We start from the raw sequence: 13,363 nt of genomic DNA on the forward strand, positions 1-13,363 counted from the left end.
AACGTCCCTGCTGTCCCTAGAGCAGCAGCAGAGAGCAGTGCATGCCCCATGCTGTGGGTCTATAAAAAGATCAGCTGGCAAAAGCTTACTTACAAGGTATGCCACCCACTAACAGCAACTGTTTAAAAGACTTGATGACATCGGTGAATATTACAGCTTCCAAATAGATCTGGCACGCAGCCTGGGTTTAAGGGGCATGGCAGTTTCAAAACAAAGCCATGATCTAAAGAGAACATTACCAATTTGGGATAAAAGTGTCCATGCAACTGTAAAGTCTGCTAGTGCTTGCACAGTGCTTGCAGAAGTCAATGGCATTACCCAGAATGCTCCTGGCTCTTGCAGCACATGACACCTGCTGCTCTCCACGCTTCCCTTCAGATTGCAGTTTTAAGGGGGAAGGCTTAATTACATCCCAAAGGATGAATAAAATACACCAACTATTTTATACCAGTTACTAATTTAAAGTTACTTAAAGGTAGGGGCCTTTATTGTTCAAAAGTGGTTCATAACTTAGGCTTAACGTTTTAACTCTGGAAGAACAGTTGCATCAATAAAATCACTAGCTGCCATTAGTTAAAACTGATTTTAGTAAAATTAAAAAAAAAACTGAACTTTAAATTTAGGATGTCTGCCTTTTGCATGGAGAGAAAAAGCAAAGTCAGTTAAGGGCCCAGTATATAATGTAACAAATATTGCTCAGGGAGTGGGGGGAGCATTTTATCGACCCTCTGAATGGAATATGCATTAGGATCAAAAGCATCTTACCTAACAGATCAGAGCAAAGAGAAATGTTACTGAAACATTCACAGGAAAAAACCATCCTGGAAATGTTTAGCAATTGTCAAGCTGAAGTTCACTGCTAGCTGAGTGGGGCTTGCTGGTCTCTCATCCTTGGCCATTCTACATGGGGCTTTCCACCTGACTCATATGTATGAATGAAGTTCAGATGTGTGCGCATGTATACACACAAAGAAGGCACATTATGTGTGTGCTTATACATATTTACACACACACACACACATATGGAAGCCTATTTGCAACACCAATATTTCATATCTGCGAGCCCTGGAAATCCATTCCCACTGGCTGTATTTTAGCTGTTAACCCTGGGCTTGGGCACCTCCCACACTGAAGTACATCTTTCCTCATTATATAAGGAATCCAGATTTCAATCAAATGTCTGACAAACAGATTCACTGGAGAAATACAGCAAGCTAAAATGTCAGTTCCAACATCGCTGCCTTTGTACAGCTCCCAGCATACAGTGCCCATCTACACTGTTCCTCCGCCATCAAAGCCCGATGCAATGGCTCTGCATGCGTGAGAGTTACTCCTTCGGACAGGTAGGCACAGCACGTTTGTGGAGTAAAACTCAGGTTCTGCTGATCTGACTAGAGGTCAGGACTCTGACACTAGGCCAAACAATGTTTGGTCAATTAGGGGCAGACAGCAAGTGGAGGTAGAGAGGATTTGCACGCTCAGCAGAAGTTAATTACCTCTGATAACTTTAACTAGGGAATGTGACTCATTGTACAAAACTTGGCAGCAGACACAAAAAAAAAAAACCCCACACACAATATTGTTCAAAAGACAAATCTGAAAATGCCCAGGACAGCACATGCAAGTATGTGGTCCACTCAAAGGAATAAGCATCATGAACAAGAAACCACCAGCAAGTGCTCGGGTTAAAGGGACAACAGGAACAGAAACTGAACATTGTTCCCAGGGAGAAGCACAGGAAGCTTGAAGTGTAACTGCTGTGTGCAGCACGGCCACCATCCAAGTGCTTAAAGGTTCCCAAAACTTCACATCCAGCCTAACCTTTAACCACACACTCAAAACTGCTTACTAAGCAAAGTCTAAACTGGAATCTTCCTGCTTCCCGAGCTTCTTGACCTCCTTCTGCATGGGCTGCATTTTCCAGCTCTGCTACCAGGTTGCCTCACAAAAGCCAAAGTTCTTCCCTGTGTTTGCCCTTGTGAGCTGGCGAGGGCTCTCTCAGCCTTACTCTAAAGCAGGCATTCCCACGTGCACGCCCAGCGCAAATGGTAACCGAGGCGTCAGCACTGGGAGTCGGGCACCTCCTCACCATTCTTTCCATTAAAAGAACCAATATTTAATCAAACAGCTTCCAGAAAACTCTCACGCTATTGTTTTAACAAATCCACGCAGGGTGAGGGCCGCGGCCAATCTGACTTTGGAATGCTGGGACTTGCAAGAGACTGCAGGCTCGGGCTGCAAAGATCCCTTTTGTGTTAAAAGTTATAAAGGTACTGCACAATTTTATAGCCCACTTCACTGTACAAGTCAAGCCTGTCCTTTGGGAGCTAAGAGCAGCTTGGGGGAGGGGGGAATGCAGGAACAGTAAACAGAAACTGCTTAGTCAGCATCTGTTACTGCAACATTTCCGAGGTGTACACCAAGCAGGCGCTGTGCCAGGATCCACACAAGCTGCTCACTATCACCAGCCTTTAAAAAACAAGGACATGCAACCTGCAGCAAGAATTCTGCTGAGGAAAAGCAGAGTGTAGGATGTCCAGAAAAGAAAACCGAACTACTCAGCAAGCTGTAATATCAATTGAATTTATTACAATTTTACTAAGCTCCAAGGCACGTTACAGTGTTCTGTTAACTACAGAAATGTATAAAGGACAAACAGAGCAATGGATTTGTTTTAATCTACAGCATTTTGCTCCTACTGCTCAAAGCATCCGTGCATCAAGAAAGCAAAAAAGACAAAAAAAAAAAAAATAAACACAATGATAAAAAAAAAGGTTCAGATTTATCAAAAAACAAACATTTTTCCTTTACAAACTTGCAACAAATCCCCCCCCACACACACACACACCATTGCAAATGGAACAAAAACCATGAAAGACTAACACCAGAGCTTGTGTAAAACAAAAAACAAAACAAAAAAAAAACACAAAAAGCAAACCAAGAAGAAAAGCTGTCACCATTTTGTAGCAATTTTAGGCATCCACACTGGCCTTGGCAATTTTTTTGTTTTTTGCTTTTGTTTTTTTTTAAGATTTTTTTTTTTTTATATTTTCAGAGAAGTGCATACATTTACAAAAATACACACCAGCAGCAGGAATTCGCTAAGTGCTGTAACTCTGTACCTAGCCAACACACTGCCACCCAAAAAAATTAAAAAAAAAAATTGAGAACAGGTATTATGTAGTAACCAAACAATATTATAATCTGTTTAACAAAAAACCAGCTTCATCCTTCAAGTGAAGAAGATTACATACCTTTGTTTCAAAATATAGAAACATACCACGAAAATAATGTCTATACATAAGACTAACTTTTTTTGTTTTGTTTTGTTGGGTTTTTTTTTTGCAGTTTGTCCTATTCACAAAGTACATTTCCAGATGATGTTGAAGGATTTTATCTTTAAGGGTCTCTCTCTTTTTTCACTTTAACGTCCCCAGCTAAAATGGTTGCAATCTCCCCCTGCATAAATGCCCAAGGCACATTGGAACCTACTAAAGGGCATTTCTCTCCACTGGGGCAATACACCTCTCCGGTTGCCCCCTGAGCCTTGATGCTCTCTCTGGAACAAGGAAAGCAGAACTTGTGACTTGGCACAGATGGGCACTGAACAAAGTGTGTGTCCTCCAAACGTTCATGGCAAATGGTGCAGCAAAGAGGGCCACTGTTGGCCATGGGTGAATCTGGAATGTTTTGAGGGTGGACTTGGTCCATGCCTGGGTGAGCATTGGGCTGTGGAGGTGCCACTTGAAGGTTCACATCCCCATTTCGTGACTGCAAACGGCGCTGGCCTGGCACTGAGGCCGGAGAGACCGGGCTGCTGCTGTTTCGCCTGGTAGAGGTGGTTGAATGTACTGAGCTGCCATCTTTAGGGGAGTGGGCATTTCCCAAGGTATCCGTTACAGACATGAGGGCAGCCATGGGAGACGGTCCATTCTGAGGGGCCGATTCAGGTGGGGTGGTCCTGTTGGAGTGAGGAGGGTGACCAGGCCCAAGTGGAGGTGGGGCACTATGCCCAGTCCCAAATGCCCCAGAGGACATGGTTAACTTGAGCGCTTCACTTTGGCTGGCCATCCATTGCTGCCTTTGCTGCTCCTCGGGCAGCTTGAGGGCACTTTCCGCAGAATCCGGTTCCGGGGAAGCTTTCCTTTTCCGCATGCCAGCCCTGGGTGCATTGGAGGTGGACAAGGCACGAGGGATGTTCACCAACGCACTGGGCAGCATGGGGTAGCTGGTGTCCAGGTAGGGCTGGGGCAGCATGTCCGGGCCCACCATCTCCTTGAAGAAGCGGACGGACTCGGGCAGCAGGTCTCCGAGGAGCCGCCAGTCCCCGGAGCCGTGCTTCTTCTCGTACTCCAGATACTTGAAGCCGGACGACAGGCCCCGGCCGAAGTCCTTCATGCAGTCCTGGTACATCTGCTTGGCCACCCCGGAGGCGCTGGAGAAGACGTTGACCGAGCCGTTGGGGTACTCGATGAAGATCTTCAGCTCGTAGTCCATGCCGGGCTTGGAGATGGCGTCGAAGGCGAAGACGCGCCCCACCAGCGAGTGGTCCTTCTTGAAGCGCACGTCGAAGGGGGTGCAGCTGGTCAGGGTGGCGAGCGTGTCCCGGATCAGCTTGGGCTTGCTCGCCCACTCCTCCGCGCGGTTGCGCAGGCTCTCGGTCAGCTCGGTCAGCGCCTCCGTGTTGCGCTGCTTCTCCTTCAGCTCGCGCTCCTGGTCGCTGCTGGACACCGAGCCGGGCCGCTTGCCCGCCCCCGCCTCGGACTGGGCGGCCATGCCGGGCCCGGAGGAGGAGGAGGAGGAGGGGCCCCCCATGCCGGGCCCGGAGGAGGAGGAGGGGGGCGGGGGCCGGCCGCTCAGCCCGTGGGAGGCGGCGGCGGCCGGCCCGTTCAGCAGGGTCTGGGGCAGCAGGTTGGGGGGCACGTTGAGCTGGCCCTGGGGGAGGGGCACCAGCCCGTGGCCGCGGCGGGAGTTGGGGCTCTGGCGGTTCAGCTCGGGCGGCCCGTCCTCGGGCTTGGGGAAGCCGTTGGGGAGGCGCACGGCGGCCGGGGTGCCCAGGGGCGCCGGGTAGTCGAAGCGCGTCCGGCCCTCGGCGCTCAGCGCGTAGCGCTCCAGGCCCCCCGCCGCCGCCGCCTTGGAGCCGCCGTCGACGTGGTTGAGCTGCGGCGCCTCCTTGGCCGCCAGCGCCGCCGGGGTCTTGAGGGCGGCGGGCGGCGGGGGGCCGGGCGAGCGGCCGTCCTGGAAGCCGTGCGCCCGCTTCAGCTGCCGCGCCGTCTCGATGACGAACTCGATGCGGTCGGCGCCCTCGTAGTTGACGCAGCCCCGGCAGACGGGCTCGGTGAAGTCCCAGATCATGGCCCAGGGCATGCGGGGCAGGTCGCACAGGTAGCAGGACTGCCGCCGCGACGACGACACTTGCGCAGCCGACATGGTGCTCGCTGGGCGCTCTCCCGGGGCAGATTCCCGGGGTGGGGGCGGGGCGGGGTCTCTCGCGCGCTCGCTCTCTCTCTCTCTCTCGCCGTCTGTGCTCGCCTCTCCTCGCGGCGGGGGCTTCCGTTAGCGTCTCGCCCCGCTCCTCGTCCGCGCGCCGCCTCTCAGGCTGCCTCCTCGCCTATACCGCGGCTCTGCAGCATCGCGGCGCCCCGGACCGTGCGACTGCTGGCGGCGGCTGGATGTGCGCAGGCGCCCGCGCGCGCTCCCCCGCCTCTCCTCCTCCTCCCCCCTCCTCCTCCTCCTTCTTCTTCTTCCACTCGGAATGCCACCTGGCTGGAGCCGTGACGTCACCGCCATGCTCCGCAGTTCCTCTCTCGAACGTTTGACAGGCCCCGACGCTTCCTCTCTCTATGGACCAGCCACTTGTTGCTCGTCCCGGCGCATGCGCCGGCCCCCCCTCCTCCCCCCACCGTGTGTGCAGCGCTTGCAAAACACGCTGGGGACGCTGAGGCAGGGCTGTCAGGCTGCTCCCGAGCCAAACCCGCATCCAGTGCTGGGGGGGGGGAGGGGAAGGTAAAGGGGGCAGCGGCTTATGCCTTTAGCTAAAGTCTACATTTCCTGCTCTGTTCTCTACGCAACCAAACTCTGCAAGAGCCACTCAGCTTATTAATGCAAACACAGAACGACGTAATGAACGGAAACACTTACAAACTGTCTTAGCATTTATTTGTGTATGGCCTGAGTCATCGGCGACGTGACCTCAAACTCCAACCCCAATTAAATAATCAGCATCTTAAAGCAACAGTACTACTCAATGTAAATGTCCCCAGCACCTTTCGTTCTAACATGATCCCTACTCACTTGACATTCTAATATATCTAAAACATAAATGCGTGGAGAGAAATAAAGGATAACAAATAAAATATTCAAGGCGAAACCTTTTAATGGAACTATTACGTTTCTTCCCCAGCCTTCTAGAACTGTAAGCAGTTTTATTGACTTGTCTTGGAATGCTATTCGTTTTGTACAGATTGGTTTTATTGTGTGTATATAATTTGTTACCCACCGAGTATATTAGATTGGGTGGGATATAAATGATTTTAAATGAACTAAACTAATCGTCTCTTCCTCTGCTCAGAACAGTGCGGAGCGTCCATGGCAGCATATTTCTGGGGCATGCCCTACGCTGAAAGCTTTCGAAAGTGCTACAGGAAAAAGAGCCATTTTATGGCTCAGGAAATGGGCAGGCTATCTGGATCATGTGAGTTGTATCTGCTGTCGTTTTTCTCGGTTTCTATATATTACGTTATGGTTAAGTAAACTGAGGCACTGGGCGGTAAAGTGAGGTGTTTAAGGTCACAGAACAGCGGCAGATCTGGAATTACAAGTGAGAAACTGTGAGATAAAGTAACTTGTCCAAGGTTGTACAATAAAACATGCCTCAAGATTTCTGCTGACTGTGCATATTTCTTCATTTCCATCCTCCTCAAAGCAAACTACGTTCTGCTAAAGGACTCCTTAGCATTCCCACTATTTAACAAGCTCACCTAGGTGAAGTAAGGAACAGAGATCCTGTGGATGGATGCCCGATACATAATTACTCAAGAAAGAGCTAAAACCTGGCTATTTAAGCAGGCTTTTAAAGAGGTAATCCCTGGAATTTAAGTGTATAGTTTATAGTATGAGATGACCCTGTTTAATATTCTTTTTCAAGGTGTCTTTTATTGTTTTGTTTTTTTATGGATTTCAGGCTCTGTCAAAATAATCTGTTTTTCTATATTATTTTCATTCAGGATTTCATCGCTTTATTTATATCTGCACCTTATTTTATATTTGTATTTAAAAGACATAGTTATATTTGAATTGTAAACCGCCTAGCTTGTTATTTAGGTGGTATTTAAGTAATGCTAAAAAAATTAATACATTTACCAAGCAGTCTGATTTTCAGGTTTTAACCACAATAAATATTCATTGACTATATTTGCATATAGTTATGCTGAGATCCTAGATGATTTCCTTTTTTTTTTGGGTGAGCCTAAAAAAATAGATTTATGGGTAGATCTCAAGTTCCAAAATTGCCTGCTTCTCTGAGTATTATTTATTTCTCTAAACGTCTTTCAGCAAAGTGCAGGACCGAATTCTAAGGACCAGCAGTTACAGAGGGAAAATTTACAAATGGCTGCAGATCAGTCCAGGGGAAAGAAACAGGAGATGAGGAGATTAGTTGGGCAGGGTGTTTCTGCAAGTCTTTAAAATCCTGTGATGGAAGGAAAAGGAGGGAGAAAGGAAGGTTGCTCCACAGACAAGGGGCCAAAAGAGGGAAGCTGAGCCACTGGAAAGACGAGTGAAAATGATGTTCAAATTAGCAATCCCTATTGACTAAGCACTTCCCCCCCGAATGCAAACACGGAGCAGCAGTCCGTGGAAAGAAAAAGGGACAGATTTAAGGTGCTGCTAGGTGAGCAAACAGATTTTGGGGGCCAGCCGAAACAGCTGTAACAGGCAGCACTTACGCAGTATTTAATAGGGAGACCTGCTACCGGAGGATGCAGGGTGCAAAATGCCGCAGTACAGCAAGAGCAGGAGAATAAAGCAGTTCGGTCAGCGGTGGCCGAGAGAGCGCGGACATTTCTAGAAATACAAGGGAAGGCAGGGCAGCGGGCACGCACACAAAGGAAAGGGCTGCCTGTCTGTCATCGCCCCGCTGGCCCCGCCCCTCGCGCTCAGCCTGCAGCGGTGACGGCGGCGGCGGCGGCTCGGCAGTAAACAGCTTGGCCCGCTGGTGACTGAGGAATCTCACAGGGACCTCTGCCAAACAGGTTCTGCCTCTGACATTGTGACACAGATCAGAACTCCACCTGGGCACTGACTCACGGCTCTGTGCAAACCAATGAACGATTGCATTTCTGGTGCGTGGTACATCTTGTTCCCAAGGATTTCTCACACTGGTGTGTCTCCTTGCAAGTCCTTTCAAGCAGCTGGGTTGGGATGCTTTGACATACTTCCTCACAGATGCATAATGCTGCTTACACGCCATGTATTTACAGAGCTGTGCACTCTGAGCTAAAATGTGGGGATGGAGAGAGACCCCACTGAGCTTTCAGGGATGGGATCTGGCACCATGAGCCTTCAGCTCCCCTGTTTTATACCCCCTCCCAAATCGCTGCAGCAGTTGTCCTCGGCCATGGGCCACACAACCCCATAGCTCTTTCCAGAGCCCTGCAATTAAGGGACCTAAATATCCAGCCACTAGATATTGATGTTTCACAGAGGGCAACGAGCACTGCATCATCCGCAGCCCCAGAAGAACTTATCTGGGAATCAAACCCAGGTCCCTCCTCGAGGCAATGCAGTGCCACTCAGCCATCTGGTCACCCCTAGAATTATTATTATACTTTATAATATAAATATTCTAAAAGGAGAAGTATCACCATATCTCTAGCCTCAAGTTATTGCTAATGTTGCTTTTCCCTTCTTCCCACTGGAAATCTGCATGCAGTCCAGGGCCCAGAAATGTGTTGTCAAGTAGGCCTCCTAAACATAGCCCCAAACACAAAAAATGCTGACTTCTGCTATAATCCAGTCTGGATGGAAGTTACTACATAACAAGGACTAGGCAAGACAGGCAGCTACCCAAGACAAATGCAAGTGGTAGACTGCAGTAGATGCAAAGCTCTGCGCTGGGAAAGGAAGAGCGAGAAGGACCAGGAATCAGAGTGGAAGGAGAGAGAAGCAGGTAGCCACTGTCCCAAATAGCAAGGCATCTATGTACTGTGTGGGCTCCTGCCAGGTACTTGCACCCTGCATGGGTCACTGTTGGAAACAGGATGCTGGGCTGGATGGGCCCTCGGTCTGACCCAGTATGGCCAATCTGATGTTCTTCTGATTAGGGCCCTAGGTGCTAAAAAGCCTCATTGGGCTCTGGGTCGGCCCCACAGCAAGGTTAAAGCTGATCAGAGAGCTGATCACTGAGCAGGGGCACCTTTACAGAACTGCCTCGGAGAGGACAAACAATTGCCACTTATGAATCCCAGATCCAGTATTGCTCCCGCTCTTCTGCTTTCTGTCACCAGTTGCTTAAGGCAGTGTTTCTCAACCCTCTCCCGGAGGCACACCTAACCAGCTGGGCTTTCAGGATTGCCACAATGAATATGCATGAGATAGTTTTGCATACCCCGAGTCTGCAGTGTATGCAAATGTATGTCAAGAATATTCACTGTGGATATTCTGAAAACCTGACTGGCTGAAGAACCCCCGGTGCATAGCACGCAGGAGACATCTCTTGTTTTTCTTTTGGCCCAGTAGTGCTTCCTTTCTCTTCCAGCTCAGTCAGAACCAGTGCTGGGCTCATGGTGCCATGAAGCCAGGAATATTTCCCCTGTTTGAAGAGATTGTTCCTCCACTGTTACTCGTCAGGTCATCGCAGCAGCACTTCTGATGTCGGGAGCCAGGCACTAGGGCTCTCCTTCTGAAGCCCTGCATCATGAGCTCTGAATCCAGCAACCTCGGCAGCTTCCTCAGTCCCAGCTGACAGGGCAGCCAAGGACTCCATCCAGAAATCAAAGCAAGGACTTTCTGCATAGAAGTGCACAGCCTCACCGCTCACCCATCAAGCTGCTCCAAAAAGAAGGGGTAGAACAAGGGGTTATAACATGAGGCTCAGATAGGTAGATGCAGGCACAACACTACTGTTAGGCGCGCCGCCCGCAGCAGCCCCACGGCGCGGCCCTCTCACCTTCTCAGACGGATTCCAGGGCCTGGCTCCTCGCTCTGACCTCTCGTTCCCTCCAGTGCCTCAGGTCCTGCCTTGCTACCCAGTGTTGCCAGCCAAGATGTCCCTGCTCGGGCCTCTCTGTGCCCTGACCATTGCTTTGAACGACTTCACTACAGACTCTATGTCCAGAGTCTACACCGCTTGCCACAACTTCTTTTTGCCGCCGGCTTTGATCCTCGCCTGTCAGTGACGCCTCTCCTTGCCTATTCTCTGGACGTGGACTTACAAGGCTTAGGCCTCCCTTTGCTTGGGAGCCACCAGCTACCTTTTGTTCCATTGGCGCTCAAGTTCCTGTACCGAATCTTGTCCAGGATAGGACTACACCATCTATCGGCTGCTGTCTCTGGACTGAACTACCTTCCATCCTTAGTTAACACTGAGGCCCACCTAAGTCCTGCCAGCCCCGGCACCCAAAGGCTCAACCCCAGGGGAAAGAGGGCTGGTATACGTGAAGCTCCAGTGGCCTCTGGCTTCAGACCACTCCACCTGCTGACGGTGGGGATCCGTAGGTCCTCGCCTACAGCTTGGTTCAACCCCACCTCAGCCCAAGGGTCCACCTCCAATGCAACAACTACAAAATATCCATTCACAGAGAGGGTAGTGAATGCATGGAAGAGCCTTCCAATGGAGATGGTGGTGGAGACAAAAATATCAGAGTTCAAGAAGGCCTGGGATAAGCACAGAGGATCCTTAGCTGTGGGGGGTGAGGGGTAAAGCCTGGGATAAGCACAGAGGATCCTTAGCTGTGGGGGAGTGAGGGGTAAAGCCTGGGATAAGCACAGAGGATCCTTAGCTGTGGGGGAGTGAGGGGTAAAGCCTGGGATAAGCACAGAGGATCCTTAGCTGTGGGTGAGTGAGGGGTAAAGCCCGGGATAAGCACAGAGGATCCTTAGCTGTGGGTGAGTGAGGGGTAAAGCCCGGGATAAGCACAGAGGATCCTTAGCTGTGGGGGAGTGAGGGGTAAAGCCTGGGATAAGCACAGAGGATCCTTAGCTGAGAGGGAGTGAGAGGTAAAGCCTGGGATAAGCACAGAGGATCCTTAGCTGTGAGGGAGTGAGGGGTAAAGGTTGGGATAAGCACAGAGGATCCTTAGCTGTGAGGGAGTCAGGGGTAAAGGTTGGGATAAGCACAGAGGATCCTTAGCTGTGAGGGAGTCAAGGATAAAGCCTGGGATAAGCACAGAGGATCCTTAGCTGTGAGGGAGTGAGAGGTAAAGCCTGGGATAAGCACAGAGGATCCTTAGCTGTGGGGGAGTGAGGGGTAAAGCCTGGGATAAGCACAGAGGATCCTTAGCTGTGAGGGAGTGAGAGGTAAAGCCTGGAATAAGCACAGAGGATCCTTAGCTGTGAGGGAGTGAGAGGTAAAGCCTGGGATAAGCACAGAGGATTCTTAGCTGTGAGGGAGTGAGGGGTAAAGCCTGGGATAAGCACAGAGGATCCTTAGCTGTGAGGGAGTGAGGGGTAAAGCCTGGGATAAGCACAGAGGATCCTTAGCTGTGGGGGAGTGAGGAGTAAAGCCTGGGATAAGCACAGAGGATCCTTAGCTGTGATAAGGACAGTTAAGGCCTGACTAAGCACAAAGGCTTCTTGATTTGAGGGGGAAGGCCTGAAATCAGGTGGGCTCTGCAGTACTGTGTCTGGAACAGGCTGACTAGATGGGCCTTGCTGTCCTCATGTGCCATCATTGTCTCCATTTCTCTGTAATTCCTGGTATGAACTAAACTGTAAATATAGAGGAAAGTATCTTTATGTAGAAAATGTCATTCTCCCCCCTGGAGTCTGAATACAATATGTATCACAGTGGTGTGCAAGCACAGGGAAGAATTCCAGCAGCCAGCTTTTGGGTCAGCTGTGTTGAAATACTTTAAGCTATGGCAATAGGCCAGAGTTTCTTATCCTGACGTGTCAAAACATCTTATGCAAACTTTCCAAGCTGCTGATTCATTTTGTGTAGTGGTGTAAATGGGATGTCTGTGGATGGCACTCCTTAGTGCATCACACACAGAGTTACTGTACAAAGCCTTCACTTGCTATTGGGAGTACAGTGGCCATAAGAATTTGCTAATAAACGTATACTTGTGCTTATCTAACATTTTCCTGGAGAGAGGCTCACCATGCGTACAACTGCAGGCTCCACACTGGGATTGCTTGTGTTAACTGAGAAAGCAGGAAGAGTTTGATTTACTTCTCTAGCTCATGCTTTCCCTTTGCGCTGACTTGTATGATCTGAAGCGCCTCTCTCCCTTCAGTCCGTGTGCGTGTCTTGCCTCAGAATCCAGAGATTAGTGATGTCATTCAAATGGAAGCCATGTTGTCTATGAAGGTAATACAGGAAGGCCCTGAACGGAGGAGTGAAACACTTTATAGTGATGCATTGGAAGGGATGCCTCATGCAATGATTTTATGGAAACAAAGTTTCTCACAGAATGGATCGGGGCTGACAAGCATCCCTTGAAAATGAATCCAACCCCTGTGTGTCCTTTACAAAGAACAAAAGATGGGCCATGCTGGGCCAGACCAAAGACTGATCAAGCCCACTGTCTCCAACAGTGGCCAATTCGGGTCACTAGGAGGTACTAAGCTCCCAGGTGGCTTATGGACTTTTTCTCCAGGAGGTTGTTCAAACCCATTTGAAGTCCAGCTGTGCTAGATGCCTTGACTAAATCCTCTGGCCACAAATTCCATAGCATGATTGTGAGCTGAGTGAAAAAAAAGACTTTCTCCAATTAATTTTAAATCTGCTACCTATTAGCTTCATGAAGTATCGCAAACAGTTGAGAAGCTTGACGGTGAGGTTGAGTTCTCCTCAGATAATAGGCCAGACTCTCTTGCAATCCAAGGAGTAAAGTGCCCACTCTCATTTGTGTGCATGAGGTCTACTAACAACGACTGAACAAGTCTGCAATCCCCTGGTCCAGGGCCATTCGTGTGCTTGTGGTATTCTGCTGAGATGGTTCTGCCAACAGGTTCTGGATTCTCAGAAGGTAGGTCGCCTGGAAATGGGCACTGTGATGTCCTGCCCAGGACCAGATTTGGAGGGTCTCCTGGCAAAGGCGTAAGAACCCATACCTCCCTGTTTGTTTATATAAAACATGACCACTTGGTTTTCACTTTGGATCAAGATTCTCTTTTCTGAAACGTGAGAGAAAACCCTTAC

The 13,363-nt window shown here is 49.7% G+C and overlaps 1 protein-coding gene and 1 long non-coding RNA gene across 2 annotated transcripts in view; both read right to left on the minus strand.

The window, feature by feature from the left end:
- Positions 1–13,363, minus strand: part of LOC115089596 — a 131,554-nt gene that overhangs the window by 94,335 nt on the left and 23,856 nt on the right. The gene's annotated exons all lie outside the window — the stretch shown is intronic.
- On the minus strand, positions 2,568–5,738 carry IRF2BPL (interferon regulatory factor 2 binding protein like). The gene has a single exon (XM_029597633.1). The coding sequence runs from the start codon at positions 5,428–5,430 to the stop codon at positions 3,400–3,402; it is 2,031 nt and encodes a 676-aa protein (XP_029453493.1). The 5' UTR covers positions 5,431–5,738; the 3' UTR covers positions 2,568–3,399.

The sequence above is a fragment of the Rhinatrema bivittatum genome, chromosome 4 (assembly GCF_901001135.1).
Source record: "Rhinatrema bivittatum chromosome 4, aRhiBiv1.1, whole genome shotgun sequence".
In the NCBI taxonomy this organism is placed as follows: domain Eukaryota; kingdom Metazoa; phylum Chordata; class Amphibia; order Gymnophiona; family Rhinatrematidae; genus Rhinatrema; species Rhinatrema bivittatum.

Coding starts and splice junctions, on each gene's coding strand:
- IRF2BPL (XM_029597633.1), bottom strand. CDS start 5,430: ATGTCGGCTGCGCAAGTGTCGTCGTCGCGGCGGCAGTCCTGCTACCTG.